The 16,092-nt window shown below is 46.8% G+C and overlaps 1 protein-coding gene across 1 annotated transcript; it reads left to right on the plus strand.

The window, feature by feature from the left end:
* The first annotated feature begins 95 nt into the window (after positions 1–95).
* On the plus strand, positions 96–6,376 carry CSNK2B (casein kinase 2 beta). Its single transcript, XM_044268244.1, has 3 exons — positions 96–791; positions 864–1,053; positions 6,074–6,376. Exons 1-3 carry the CDS (start codon positions 536–538, stop codon positions 6,162–6,164), a joined length of 537 nt encoding a protein of 178 aa, XP_044124179.1. The 5' UTR covers positions 96–535; the 3' UTR covers positions 6,165–6,376.
* The last annotated feature ends 9,716 nt before the right edge of the window (positions 6,377–16,092 follow it).

Below are 16,092 nucleotides of genomic sequence, written 5' to 3' on the forward strand. Positions count from 1 at the left end.
GCCCACCTCAACCAGTCAATAACAGGAACTCCCATCCTCCACACACGCTTGTATTCTGCTGCAATGTGAATCCCGGAGAATATCCCTGTGGTGAATGAGGTCGGTCAATAAGCATTAGTCATTCAGCCGTTCTACATTAGAGGCCGGTAATGGCGCATGAAGCCTCTTGGATATGGCCGCCCAGTCTTTGGATCATTGCCATGTTTGCAGCTGCTGACTCCAGAGCAGCGGAGTTGCGATCCGTGTGCCAGCAGGGTTTGGATGTGACGGCTGACGCATGCGGTTTACTACACCCTGTATGTGAACTTTTGCAACGAAAATAAACGCCAATACTCTTGAAAGATTTCTTTCTGTTTTGTGTATGCGGCTCTTCTGCTGACCTTTTGTGTGTGCGACTCCCTTTCGTCAGCTGCAGGTGTGCATGAAGGAGTTCAGAGCTGAGTAACGCACAATTGCACAGGGTGTTGCTTTCGTCTGTACCTATGGAGATGCATATGTCTGCATTGGAGCTGTATACACAAAACGGGAACCTTTGATGGCCCAGTTCCTGGAAAATAAAGCATGGTGGGAACAGACCATTGGGCGAGAGCGGAGAAGGCTTAGAGGTGGCAGCTACCATGAGATTGTTGGTTCTGGTGTCCAGGCTCATTCGCAGTTTCTGGTTGGCAGAAGGTCTGGGTTTGGGTTAACCATTTCCCGTTTCTTGCCTCTGCAGTTGGAGAAGTACCAGCAGGGCGACTTTGGTTATTGCCCCCGTGTTTACTGTGAGAACCAGCCCATGCTGCCTATCGGTAAGTCCCTTTCCTCCGCTCTATGCTGCTCTCCCCATCCTCCGCTGTATTAACATGGCTCTGTCTCTCCAGGTCTCTCTGACATCCCTGGTGAAGCGATGGTAAAGCTGTATTGCCCCAAGTGTATGGATGTTTACACCCCCAAATCCTCCCGCCATCACCATACGGATGGAGCATATTTTGGCACTGGATTCCCCCATATGCTCTTCATGGTTCACCCAGAGTATCGACCCAAGAGACCTGCCAATCAGTTCGTCCCCAGGTAAGAAGATCGTGTTTGTGGTCAGAAGCGAGGAGGTGGTTGCCTTGAAAGGCGAAGGAAGAGTTGTCCTAATCCCTTCAGGACCTCTGCCTTAGGCCTCATACACACAGCCGTTTTGTTTTGGCGGCTCGGATGCGGACCCCTTCACTTCAATGGGCCCCGCAAAAAAAAAATATAACATGTCCTATTCTTGTCCGCGCTTTGTGGACACGAATAGGCAGTTATATTAAAGGCTGTCCGTGCCGTTCCGCAAATTGCACTCCACGGTCGTGTGCATGTAGCCTGACATGTACGGTAGAAGTCTGCACTTTAAAGAGGCTTTGTCACCCGGTAGGACTGATGATGCTGACAAAATCCATGTGTTTCTTTCTCATGTCGGCGGTCCGGTGTGCCTGCTCACTCGCTTTTTTAACGGCACGTGCGCACAGGATCTTTTCCTTCCTTCCCGGCTTGTGAATGTGTAGTGCGCACGCGCCCTCACGTCACTGAACCCAGAAGTGGCGGTGCATGCGCACTACACATATTCACAAGCCGGGAAGGAAGGAAAAGATCCTGTGCGCACGTGCCGGATCTCAGCGCTAGACTGGCGGGTCTAGCGCAGTCAATCAAAAGGCATGGGGGGCGTGATTAGGTGAAGAAGGCCAGCATTAGGAAGGAAAGGGGGCGTCTCTGAAGCAGTGCTTGGACGACATAAGCCTGCCCTAGAGTGCTCGAATAGCTCTTTTGCATATTTTGAAAGTTTATTTTTCTCCAACACCGGACCTCCGACGAAGGGTATGTCTTTTGTCAGCGTCATAAGCTCTACCAGGCTATATGCCTCTTAGGGTAGACTTGATCCGGGTGACAGAGCCTCTTTAAACTCCCTTTCAGGAGCTGAGCGGGTGCCATAGCCGTCAGATGCCAGTTGTTTTACACTGCAGACACTCAGAGGCAGAGCTGGTGATTGGCGATAACACCGATCACAGACTTTAAACCATGGCATCTGAGAGGTAGAATCCCTAGGGCCTGAATGGCTCCTCATGCGGAGATCGAGGGAGCTGTTCAGTTGCTACAGTAGACTCGTGCCTTCTAAAGGCTCCAAGGCGTACCACAGCAAAGTGGCAGGGCTCCTTACAAACACAGTGAATCTCCCATAGGCCGCAATGTTAAATCAGTGCAGTCTATGGGAGGAGCAATTAGACGATCGCATGTTGATGTCCGCTAGTCAAAAAAAAGTTTAAAAAAATTAAAATGCCCCCCCTTTGCCGAGAATAAAAATAAGCAATAAAACAAAATCATTGGCATCACCGCGTCCCAAAATGCCTGTACTACTAAAATATTTAAATATTTATCATGTACAGTGAACGCCATGTTGAAAAGTGATCAAAAAGTCAAACACTCAAAAATGATATCAATAAAAGCTACAGATCGCCCTGCAAAAAATTAGCTTGTAGACATAACTATAAAAAATGTATGGGGGTCAGAATATGGTGATGCCCAAAAATTGTTCTTACGTTTTTATTTTGTAAGTATAAAAAAATAAAATTATATAAATGTGGCATCGCTGTAATTGTACTGAACCAGAGAACGAAGGGATCAGGTCACTTTTACTGCATAGGGGAGGCCACAAAAGCAAAACCCATAAAATGATGACAGATTTTTTTATTTTATTCCCAATTTCACCCATTTTTACAACTTTCCTCTACATCGTATGCAATATTAAATGGTGCCACTCGGAAGTACAACTTAGGCCACATGAACATACTTTCTTTGCGTGTCTGTTCTGTTGTTTTTTGTTTGTTTTTTTTGCGGATCGTATGCGGAACCATTAATTTCAATGGGTCTGCAAAAATAACAGAAGTTACTCCGTGTGCATTCCATTCACGTATGTCCGTATTTCAGTTCCGCAAAAAAATGGATAATTTCCTATTATTGCCTGCATTACGGACAAGGATAGGACTGTTCTATTATGGGCCAGTTGTTCCATTCCAAAAAATGCGGAATGCCTAGGGACGTCATCCGTATTTTTTGTGTATCTGTTTTTTGGGGACCCGTAAAATACATACGGTCGTGTGCATGAGGCCTTATTCTGCAAAAAACAAGCCCATATACAGATACACGCAGATGAGGATAGGTCATCAATATAAAAAATGCTAAAAAACAAAATTGCCGTGTCCTTACGGGCTTAAATCTTCCATGGGCTCATGCCCAGCTTCTTTTTTTTTTTTTTTTTTTTTAATGACCTAGTATCCCAAATAAGAGATTTTTTTTTTTGTTGCTGAGCTATCCTCAGGTCATTAATATCAGATCAGCGATGGGCTGACACCCCCATTAATCAGCTGTTTGAAGAGAACGCAGCGCTGCTATGAGCGCTGCCTTCTGTACACTGTTTACCTGCTCACGGTCGACATTGCAGCGGAGAGCAGGTGTAATTACAGCCATGGCGTCCCCATTCACTTCAGTGGGGCGGCTTCTTTCTGTTTAAGTTAATAGGGACGACGTAGCTGTATTTACACTGATCGCCGCTGCAGGTTGATGGCGAGCAGGTGAACTATAGAGAGAACACAGCTTTTGTACGAGCGTTGTGGTCTCTTCATACAGCTGATTGGCGGGGGTGTCAGCAGTCGTCGTCACCCCTCCCCCCCCCCCCCATCCCCACACCGATCTGATATAGATAATCTATCCTAAAGATAGGTCATTAATATTAAAAAAGCGGACAGCCCCTTTAAGTGGGAATAAGTCTGCATCTACTGCACTGTGCCCTATGCCCTGTAGGGGGTGCTCTTACATATATATTTAGTTTACCTTTCTGTGATTACTTTAATTGCCGTCTCACTCTTTATGTGGCGGAAAGCCATTCTCGCTTGTGTAATCTTCCAGCGTGCCAAAGACAGCTTACACAAGCTTTTATTGATCTTTCCCAACATTTTATGACCCCATGTTCTCCTCAGCCTTAGCTTTTAATTGTGGCTAGCGAAAATTCAGTAAACTAGGATTTTATGTTATAATTGACTACAGGCACAAAGTGATCAGGGTGTGGCAGCGACTTGTGGTAAAGTCAGAGAATTACTGGCATCTGTCAGCAGTTTTGTCCCTATGAAACTGGCTGACCTGTTACATGTGCACTTGCCAGCTGAAGGCATCTGTGTTGGTCCCTGGTTCATATGTGTCCGCATTGCAGAGAAAAATGATGCTTTAATATATGGAAATGAGCCTCTAGGAGCAACGGGGGCGTTACCATTACTCCTAGAGGCTCTGCTCTCTCTGCAACTCCCTCTCCACTTTGCCAGGACCGAGGCAGTACAAACATCATCACGCCGGCCTGGCCTCGTCAGTCAACGTGCAGAGGGTGTGGCAGTTGGAGAGAGAGCAGAGCATCTAGGAGTAATGGCAACACCCCCATTGCTCCTGTAGAGCATATCTCAGCATGCTGTTAACAGTAGCTCATGCAAGATGGCACCCCCCCCCAAAATCATGTGCAGAAATGGATTACAAAAAATAAAAATCTACCTTCAGAGTCAGAGAATAAAAGCAGATTACAGAAAAGCTGATATATTCCCTATAAGAAGGCTTTGTGCTCCACTTTAGTACAGAGCTCAGCTCCTTCACAATAAACTTCTCATCTGCTTGTCGTAGCCACTAGAGGGCGGTCTGTCAACTATTTTCATGTAAAATGCACCCGGTGGTGAAAGGGTTAAAAGTTAGTGCCACCTAAAGGGGTTATCCCAAGATTAATGTAAAAAATGAAAATCCAAAATCATATAGTACATGACAGTCTCTGTATAACAAAGCCAGAACCAGCCCCGTACCTCACATGGATCCAGAGATCTCCCCATTCATTGCTCCAATTTCTCTGCTAGATTGCAAAATTTCAAGCTCAGGGGGTGTGTTATTTTTCAAGGTGCGTGTCCTTTCTGCTGCAGCTGAAGGATGGAACTGGGCATGTCCGTCCACCTCTGAGCAGGACATAGAAATTAGAAAAAGAGCAAACAGCAGGTGGCGCTGTGCAGATGTCAGTGAATAACTCAAGAGGCTATACTACATTTTTAATTACATGCAATTACAAACGTATTCAGATCCAGGGGCTGGTTTGAAAAATTTTGAACATTTTTCGTGGGACACCCCCTTAGGCCTCACGCACACGGCTGTGTTCCACGGCCGAGAGCGGTCAGTGGAATCCCGGCCTGGCATCCTGCTGACAGCAGGAGCGCACGGCGTCATCAGTTGCTTCATGCAGGCGCTGCACTACAGTAAAACACTGGTATAGATCATGGTTTTAGATCACAGCAAGACTTTCTTTCTTTCTCTTTCTCTCTTTCTCTTTCTCTTTCTCTTTCTCTTTCTCTTTCTCTCTTTTCTTCTCTCTTTCTCTTTTCTCTTTCTCTTCTCTTTCTCTTTCTCTTTCTTTTCTCTTTCTCTTTCTTCCTTTCTTGCTCTTTCTCTTTCTTTCTCTTTCTCTCTTTCTCTTTCTCTTTCTCTTTCTCTTTCTCTTTCTCTTTTCTCTTTCTCTCTTCTCTTTCTCTTTCTCTTTCTCTTTCTCTTCTCTTCTCTCTTCTCTCTTTCTCTCTCTTCTCTCTTTCTCTTTCTCTTTCTCTTTCTCTTTCTCTTTCTCTTTTCTCTTTTCTCTCTTTCTCTTTCTCTCTTCTCTTTCTCTTCTCTTTCTCTTTCTCTTTCTCTTTCTCTTTCTCTTTTTCTCTTTCTCTCTTTCTCTCTCTTTCTCTTCTCTCTTCTCTCTTTCTCTTCTCTCTTTCTCTTTCTCTCTCTCTCTTTCTCTTTCTCTTTCTCTTTCTCTTTCTCTTTCTCTTTCTCTTTCTCTTTCTCTTTCTCTTTCTCTTTCTCTTTCTCTCTTTCTTTCTCTCTCTCTCTTTCACTCCCCCATCCATTTGCCAGTGGGGAGAGAAGCCGTAGGGCACGCCCTTGCACATGGTTGTGTAACGCTTTCTACTCTCTGCCTTGTGGATATGGTACTAAACCAACAGAATAAGGAGCTGTAACAGGAGCCGACACTTCAAGCCTCATCTCCTCTTTCTTCTCTTCCCAGGTTATATGGCTTCAAAATCCACCCCATGGCATATCAGCTCCAACTTCAGGCGGCCAGCAACTTCAAAAGTCCCGTGAAGACAATGCGTTGAGAATCCACCCTCATCTACGGTTTCAGTATCAGGCCCGGTGACACCCCCCACCCTCCCAAGCCTCCTCCTGTTGCACCAGTCATGGAGCAATGGTTTTCTTTTCTTTCTTTTTTGTGTATGTTTTTTTTCCAATCATTATTTTGACTTTAGTCCTGTTCAGAGCGTGTTCAACCCGCGACTGTGGTTAAATAAAGTTATATAGAATGAACCAACACTGGGCTCTGAAATGTGTTTTTTTACTTTTTGTGATAAAGGGGTCGTTAAGTCGAAAGATGAAGAGAGCACCACTGAGCTCTGAACTTGCAGCGCCACAAGCCTGTGAGAGAAAGCAGGTTTTGGGGCTGCCCCATGTTTTCAGATGATTTCTGTGTCCTCTCTAAAACCATCTAAAAAATCATGGGAAGCTGAAATACCATCTATAACCTGCAGATAACAGCGGAGCCGTTTCTGGCGAAGGTGGGGCGTGTAAAGGCTTGTCCCTTGTCAACATTTATGGCATATTGATAGGGTATGCCATAATAGTCTGATGGGTACAGGTCACAGCTCTGGGACCTACTCTTCTCTCAAGAATGAGTCCCTCAGCATCCTGCTGAGCGACCACTTTCTTGACTCCAATATAAGACATTTCTTAGGTTCACTTCCCCTCCCTAAAATATCAGTATCCCAGCAGACTAAACTAACCAGACCTTTCTCGCAGGAAGAAAAAGGATCCGTGATAAAATCTTTGCCAAACGGAAAGAGCCCAGGCCCAGATGGACTGACGGTTACATATTATAAAAAAAATTGTGAAAAACCTTTCCCCACACTTAGGCACTTATTTTAATGGTATAGCGAGTGGTGACTCATTTCGCGCAGAATCCCTACTAGCTCATATCACAGTAATACCAAAAGAAGGTATAGATAACTCCATTTGCTCTAATTATAGACCTATATCATTATTAAATGTCGACATAAAAATTTACGCAAAGCTTATTGCCATGAGACTTCAGCACATCCTCCCTGGTATACTACATCCGGATCGAGTTGGATTCACAGAAGGCAGAAAATCCAAAGACAATATCTATAGGGTTCTTCATGCCGTACAATTTGCACAATCTAAAAACTTTCCTTTATCATTTGTCACAACTGGATAAGGCTACTTTCACACTAGCGTTCGTCGGTCCGCTCGTGAGCTTCGTTTGAAGGAGCTCACGAGCGGACCCGAACGCTTCCGTCCAGCCCTGATGCAGTCTGAATGGATGCGGATCCGCTCAGACTGCATCAGTCTGGCGGCGTTCAGCCTCCGCTCCGCTCGCCTCCGCACGGACAGGCGGACAGCTGAACGCTGCTTGCAGCGTTCGGGTGTCCGCCTGGCCGTGCAGAGGCGTGCGGATCCGTTCAGACTTACAATGTAAGTCAATGGGAACGGATCCGCTTGAAGATGACACAATATGGCTCAATCTTCAAGCGGATCCGTCCCCCATTGACTTTACATTGAAAGTCTGAACGGATCCGCTCAGGCTGCTTTCACACTTAGAAATTTTTCTAAGTTATTAATGCAGACGGATCCGTACTGAACGGAGCCTCCGTCTGCATTGATATGATCGGATCCGTTCAGAACGGATCCGATCAAGCGCAAGTGTGAAAGTAGCCTAAGCTGGAGTTACCTGGAGGAGGTGCTGAACAATTTTGGTTTCCCACAACTATTCATATCAAAAATACTTGCTATGTATACCATTCCGTCAGCTGCAGTAAGAGTAAATGATTCTGTCAGACACATTTTTAATTACTTATGGTACGAGACAAGGTTGTCCCCTTCTCCCATCCTCTTTGTTTTGTCCCTAGAGCCCCTTCTATTTTTTGAAAGTCCCATGGCGGTGAATGATGGGGTAGCCACATATGCCTGATCTACTCTCCATTCACATCGAAGCCCCGTTCTTGAGATAGGAGCGGTACTGTGACCCCTGCACAGTGGAGCCCGGCCGTCCACTCTAGCACAGCATTGCGCAAGTGAGGGCACATTCAGACAACCGCGCTGTGTTTTGTGGACCGGGCGCGGACCGATTTCATAAGGTCGTGTGAATGAGCCTTGAACGTGACCGGCCGAGTGTGCAATGAGAAATGGTAAAGGGGGGTGTAGCTCTGGATCAGCACAGCAAGCCTCTTCGTTCCAAGAATGGTGGGTTTCCCAGAGGTCAGGTACCCACCGATCATGAAATAATGGTATTTCATGGCAGCATGCCAGCACTTTATGATGGAAATGCCCATTTAAAGGGAATCTGTCACAAGATAGATCAATATCAATCCCACTTACATTCCAGGGGCACACTGGTCACTGCTTTGTGCAGCCCTTGGTCCCATCGTCAAAGCTGCTGCCAATCCGGAGAAATAAGAGGGTTTTATTTCATAATTAACCCCCTAGGTGCAATGAGGGTGGTTCTGTTGCACCCAGAGGCTCTGCTCCCTGTCTCCTAGGCCATGCAGTCACCACTAAAACATATTCACGTCTGGCCCTGAAGTCTTGTGGGAGCATGTTCTGCGCAGCGATGGGGACTGCCGGCCGGACGCTCCATCTCGCTACAGCAGCGCTACTTTCACACTGGCGTTTTGGTTTCCGTTTGTGAGATCCGTTCAGGGCTCTCACAAGCGGTCCAAAACGGATCAGTTTTGCCCTAATGCATTCTGAATGGAAAAGGATCCGCTCAGAGTGCAGCAGTTTGGCTCCATTCCGCTTTGTAGGCGGACACCAAAACTGCTGCTTGCATGCTAATGAAACTGAGCCAAACTGATCCGTCCTGGCGCACAGTGTAAGTCAATGGGGACTGATCAGTTTTCAATGGCACAATAGAAAATGGATCCATCCTCCATTGACTTTCAATGGTGTTCAAGATGGATCCGTTTTGGCTATGTTAAAGATAATACAAACGGATCCGTTCTGAACGGTTGTATTATCTGAACGGATCCGTCTGTGCAGATCCATGACGGATCCGTACCAAACGCGAGTGTGAAAGTAGCCTTAGTTGGATTGAGATATTGATCTAGCTCGTGACAGATTGCCTTTAAAGAGGGCCTATGATATATGTGTTAAAGTATACAAATGAGCTGGGTGCGAACACCTGGGTAAAGAGAAACTGCTGCGGGCAGACGGCGCCAGAGCCGGCCGGTCTCCATAGTTATGAGATCTCGCAGCTCTTGCACTGTGCCTGGGGGCAGGTATGCGAGCAGGCTTGTGTCGTCAGATCTCCTTAGCGAGAAGTTTTTGTCCTTACTCCTGTGACAAGTGGAGTCGCCTACGTACAGTGAGTACCCAGGTGGGCGGTTGACGGGTTTTCTTCTGCATCACTTGCTGGAGTGCACCCATTTTATAAGAGCGAGCACCACGTAACGATCCGAAAAAGAAACTGTTCATAGGGCTAGATGGTATATGGAATAGTGAAATATAGAGAATGGACATCTTTCTTCCAAGTGTGAATTGTCAAAAATGTTTGTGTTTGAGATTGCAATTCCACTAATTTATTTTTTTGGGGGGGGATTTTTTTTTTTTATTCGCAGGGGTATTTATCACAGAGACAGAAAAGCTGGTGGCTCACAAGCTGGTGGCAATGTGTTCGGTGACGTCACCGGCTCTGATGGGCGGGCTTTAGCGCTGCCCTAGCCGTTTTACTGGCTAGAGCAGCTCTAAATCCTGACCATCAGAGCCGGTGATGTCACCGGGGTTCCTGGCAGCCCCATGGAGAGCCCCGGTACGTCACCGGAACTCCAAAAAATGCCTTTGCCCTGCTTGATTTAGCGCAGGACGTAGGAGAGCATCGGAGCATGAACTGCTCCGATGCTCATGTCAGGGGGTGAAAATGGAGGGATGTCCGGGTTCAGCTCCCATTTGAAGTGAATGGGTCTGCAGCCAACCCACAAACAATGCGGATCGGATGCGGTTAAAAAATATGTTTGTGTGCTTGAGCCCTAAGGATGAGGCTTTACCACCATGGGGTCCAGTTCTTGTGCTGATGTGGCTTCCTGAGGGAATATCCATTACGTAGCTCACACCTCAGCCGTCCCGTGAGCTCGTGTTTCTTCACACACGTGTTGATTAGTCCAGGAGATGATGGCACCGGCACAATTGGTCTTCAGATCAGTTTACATCAGTGCATTCTCCGCTCAGTTGAGTAACCTAATGCTATGCAGAAACTTATTGTCTGGAGTCATAGTTTCTAAATTTGGACTACTACTTCCTTCCCGTTATTAAACTTATATGACGTCCAATAGCTCTTAGAATGTTGTTCAGCGGTTTTGCCTCTGATGAAACCATAAAGCCCGAGGTGTTTTTACGGCTCCATTAGGTCCTCGTGTGAGATGTATTTATAGAGATCTTCTCATACCTACATGAGCTTGTTTGACCTCCATTCCAAACAGGGGTGCACCTAGCCTTTCTGCTGCCTGAGGTGAAAACTGATACAGCCCCCCCCCCAACCTAACCCCTTCCCTTCAGCCCATGGCCCTTTGGATGCCGCCCCCCCCCCCCCTTGCCCCTACCGGGTTCTGCCTGAGGCGATCGCCTTACCTGGCCTCATTGGTGGTGCACCCCTGATTCCAAAATAATGGGTGTTAAAGGGGGTGGGCTGGTTTCCAATACTGATGACCTATCCTCAGAATTGGTCATTAATATCAGATCTGTGGGGGTCTGACTTCTGGCACCCCTGTTGATCAGCTGGATGAAGAGAACGCGGTGCTTCTGTTTGCCGTCGACACTGCAGCGGCAGTCCTCTGTCCCAAGGAGCAGTTGTGTTACAGTCGGGCCCCTCGCTGATCTGAAATTAATGACTTATCCTAAAGATAGGTCATCAATATTGGAAACCGGACAACCCCTTTAAATTGGAGTGTGACCCAATTCAGCAGGGAGCACATTTTTTGGGTCAGGCACTGATGTTGGGGAGAAGGTCTGTATTCCAATTTTATCCTAAAAGTTGAGGTCAGGGATCTGAGCTGACACTCAAGTTCCTGCTCCACCAAAATCATCCCACCATGTCCTCATGGACCTTGTCTTGCACACAGGGGTGCAGTTATGTGGAACAGGACAGGACCTTCCCCAAACTCTGCAACGTTAGAAGCAACAGTTAGGCCCCATGCATACAATCAGATATTCGGTTCGCACCCGATCTGCATTATTTGTGGATCGGACGCGTACCCTTTTATTTCAAACCGTGTGCTGTCCGCATCCATATGTCCGTTCCTCCAGCCCCAAAAAAAAAAAAAAAGAACATGTCCTATTCTTGTCCATTTTGTGAACAAGAATAGGCATTTTTCCACAGGGCAGAGAGGGATAATAAATGACGCACGTGGCTGGAATCCGTGTTTTGTAGATCTGGGATTAGCAGAATGCAAAATGGATACAGTCGCGTGCATAGGCTTTGTGTACAGTGGGGAGAATTAATCATTCCCCCACGCTTGTGTTTCCAACATTTTAAATGTCACTGCTGCAAAAAATTTTTACAAATGGCTTTTCTACGCAGGTCAGTGGGCCCGGCACATTTGAATTCACTCACCCCGGTTTTCTGGAGAAATCTACGACAGCTCGGAGGCTGCTATAGATTTTAGTCTGGCACACGGCTGGTGCCTCAGCATACATTTGGTGCACCCATTGGCTTAGCAGAGTAAAACAAGATTGGCGAAGACAATAGCGGTCCTGATAAATGTCCCCCAATGTCTTTTTAGGCTGTAGTATTAAGATCACCCTTTGCTAGAAATAAAGGGTCACCGTCAATCCCTGGTAAACGGCCCCATACCATTACCCCTCATTGACCCCATTTTTGATCCTGGTAGGTAGGGTTCTCTTGGTGTTTGCCAAAACCAGATTCTTACATCAGACTGCCAAATAGTGAGACATAATTAATTACTCTAGTGTTCATGTAGCTCTGACACTTGGCATTGCGCATGGTGATCTTAGACTGAACCATGGAAATGTATATAATCAACGTCTCTCTCCAGAGGCAGTTTGGATCCCCGCGGTGACTGATAGAGTAGAGCAGGGATCAGCAACCTCCGGCACTCCAGCTGTTCTGAAACTGCAACTCCCAGAATCCTCCTTTCACTTCTACGGGAGTTACAAGAATAGCAGAGTAACTGTGCATGCTGGGAGTTGTAGTTTCACAGCAGCTGGAGTGCCGAAGGTTGCTGATCCCTGGAGTAGAGGATGGGTGATTTTTACAGCGTGTTTCAGCACTCAGCAGCCCGGCTCTATGACCCTGTGTGGTCTACCACTTCATAGCTGAGCTGCTGTCCCTTCTAGATGCCTCCACGTCACAGAGCTCTTATGGGTGATCATGGTAGATCTAGAAAATCAGAGATTTCAAAAGAACTGATTTGTGGCTAAGGGGGCCTCTTATGACAGTGTCGCAGTCCTGAGGTCTTCAGGTAATAAAGTCCATGGACAGGCAGGAAAGCCTCTGCAGGGTCCACATGTGGAGCACAGAACCAGGAGCAGCGACCAGGAATAGGCCTTGGAGAAGGAGACAACAGAAACAGAGACCAACAGACCAAGGGCAAGCCAGGATCGAAACCGAGGGTTATCAGGAGCGGCGCTCACATCATAATGTATGCATATGATCCGAGGCGGGGACTGTCTGATAGTGGGTAGCATGACACATGCTGGTTTCAGGAGCTAGAGCTTGGAGCAGGACACAGTGACCAAATGCAATAACCAAGGGAAAAGGCGGTAGTGAGCAACACGTAGCCAAGAGCCATCACCAGGAGAGCAGTTCAAGAGCCAAATGTAGGCAGGACAAGTAACAGATTGCCAGTAGTAGCATAAATAAAAGAAATGACTTGGAACTGCAAAGGACCAGATGTACGTAGATCCTCAGGTCACTTGAGGGACCTGGCTGGGTGTATATAGCAGATCTTGATAAATACATTACAAGCAACATGGAACCAGCATTGCTTTGCTGGTAGAGTAGATGTGACAAAGTAATAAATGGAGTAGAGCTGGATATGTAACCAGAGTAGCAGAGTCAGACTTGAATAGACCACTTGGGTCAAATGGCATCCCGCCAAACTAGAAGTCAGCGGCAGCGCCAACAGTTCAGTTCATTACACGTCTTGTGCTTGCTTTGATTCCCCTGTCTGCCATGGTTTGTGGGTGAAGCACCTGTGCTCACTAGGAGGGGGTTCACATACTTATGCCCTTATGCCAGTATGTGTATGCTGTCTGCAGGCTCTGTAAATCTGTTGAAAGTAATACAGTAAATAGACAAACTGGAAGTAGGGGGAAGGGGGGGGGGGGGATGCTGCTGCAGTATCGCTCCCTCAGCGGGAGAAGGGACATCTGATTGACTCATAGCACAGCAATGACATCACACCACTCAAAAGGTATATAGAGAGAAAATGCACATTGCCAGAAGTCAGCGGAGGGAAGGAAAAGACCCCCAAATCTGCAGGTCCCACCTATTAGCTGCACTCCATACAATACACCTGCGCAGCCACCTTTTAGTGCTGTAACCTGCTGTGCCGTCCAGATTTTACGGTCTAATTAACCTCCCTGTGAGGACATGGTAACGGGTGCAGAGAGAGCGCTTTTATCAGCATCCCCTAATCTTTTCCTTTATTAGCAGATCGGTTTCCATAGTGCGCTTGGTCATGTGCGCAGTCTATAAACAATGATTTCTAGATCCTAATGTATTTATCCGGAGCCGTGAATACGCCATCATGTGTGGGTATCAACGGTAATATGCAGGTGATATCCTGCTGCTGGGATCAGAGAAAACTGTGGCTGATGAACCCCCTTCATGCCACTGTCAATAGCAACCGCGGCACCTAAGTGATAGTAAGTCATGTCTGTGTGGTTATTAAAGGTGTTATCCGGTAATAAATATTGATCACCTATCCTCTGGATAGGTGATCAATATCAGATCTGTGGGGGTCCAACACCCGGGACCCCTGACAATCAGCTGTTAGAAGAGGCCAGGCACTCTGTGAGCACCACAGCCTCTTCCTAGGCCATGTGGCATCACCATACATTGGTCTCATGGCCTACAGTGCTGCCCATAATTATTCATACCCCTGGCAAATTTTGACTTAAAGTTACTTTTATTCAACCAGCAAGTAATTTTTTGACGGAAAATGACATAGGTGTCTCCCTATTGTGGAAAAAAATAAATTCTCCGTTTTTTTTTACATTTGAGCAAAAAGTGCCCAGTCCAAAATTATTCATACCCTTCTCAATAATCAATAGGAAAGCCTTTATTGGCTATTACAGCAATCAAAAGCTTCCTATAATTGCAGACCAGCTTTACTCCACAGGTATTTCTGCCCATTCATCTTTAGCAATGAGCTCCAAATCTTTCAGGTTGGAGGGTCTTCTTGCCATCACCCTGATCTTTAGCTCCCTCCACATATTCTCAATTGGATTCAAGTCTGGACTCTGGCTGGGCCTCTCCAAAACGTTAGTGTTGTTGTCTGCTAACCATTTCTTCACCACTTTTGCTGTGTGTTTTGGGTCATTGTCATGCTGAAATGTCCACTGGTGCCCAAGGTCCAGTTTCTCTGCAGACTGCCTGATGTTGTCCTTGAGAATTCTCATGTCTTGCTCTTTTTTCATGGTGCCGTTTACTGTGATTAGGTTCCCTGGTCCATTGGCTGAAACACCCCCAAAGCATTAGGTTCCCACCACCATGTTTGACAGTGGGGATGGTGTTCTTTGGGTTGCAGGCTTCTCCTTTTTTACGCCAAACGAAGGAAACATCATTGTGACCAAACAATTACATTTTTGTTTCATCTGACCATAACACAGAAGACCAGAAGTCTTCTTCTTTGTCCAGATGAGCTTTTGCAAAGGCCAAGCGAGCTTTTGTTTGCCTTATCTGGAGAAGTGGAACCCAGCAGTGCGCAGTGTCCGTTGGATTGTCTGCCTTAAGACATTCCCACCAGCAGAGCCCAGATTCACCAGGATGGCCTTGGTGGTGATCCTTGGATTCTTTTTCACCTCTCTAACCCTGGTTTCACACCTAAGCGTTTCTCAAACGCGCGTTTCTATGCGCGTTTTTGTCGCGCGTTTTTATGCGCGTTTTCTGTAATAGTAAACGCGCGTTTGACGCGCGTTTGGGTGATTGACAGCAGTGTTGTCCAAAGAGTCTATGGCCCAAACGCGCGTCAAACGCCCCAAAAAAAGCTCCTGTACTTGTTTGAGCGTCGGGCGTTTTACAGCGCGTTCAAACGCGCTGTAAAACGCGAAAATGTGAACCAGCCCCATAGGGAAGCATTGGTTTTTATGTGTTGCGCGTTTTACAGCGCGTAGGAACGCGCTGTAAAACGCTCAAGTTTGAACTTAGGGTCAGGCTACTTTTACACTTGCGTTCAGAGCGGATCCGTCTGGTGTCTGCACAGACGGATCCGCTCCTATAATGCAGACGATGGGATCCGTTCAGAACGGATCCGTCTGCATTATATTTCAGAAAAAATTCTAAGTGTGAAAGTTAGTCAGACGGATCCGTCCAGACTTTACATTGAAAGTCAATGGGGGACGGATCCGTTTGAAATTGAGCCATATTGTGTCAACTTCAAACGGATCCGTCCCCATTGACTTACATTGTAAGTCTGGACGGATCCGTTTGCCTCCGCACGGCCAGACGGACACCCGAACGCTGCAAGCAGCGTTCAGGTGTCCGCCTGCTGAGCGGAGCGGTGGCTGAACGCTGCCAGACTGAGGCATTCTGAGCGGATCCGCATCCATTCAGACTGCATCAGGGCAGTACGGATGCGTTCGGGGCCGCTTGTGAGAGCCTTCAAACGGAACTCGCAAGCGGAGCCCCGAACGCTAGTGTGAAAGTAGCCTTACTATCTTCCTGGCCAGCACAGGTGTCACTTTTGGCTTCCGACCACGTCCTCTGAGATTTTCCACAGTGCGGAACATCTTGTATTTTTTGCTCAAATGTTAATAAAAGCTGAGAAATGTTTTTTT

This window comes from Bufo gargarizans, chromosome 9 (assembly GCF_014858855.1).
Source record: "Bufo gargarizans isolate SCDJY-AF-19 chromosome 9, ASM1485885v1, whole genome shotgun sequence".
NCBI classification, from domain to species: Eukaryota; Metazoa; Chordata; class Amphibia; order Anura; family Bufonidae; genus Bufo; species Bufo gargarizans.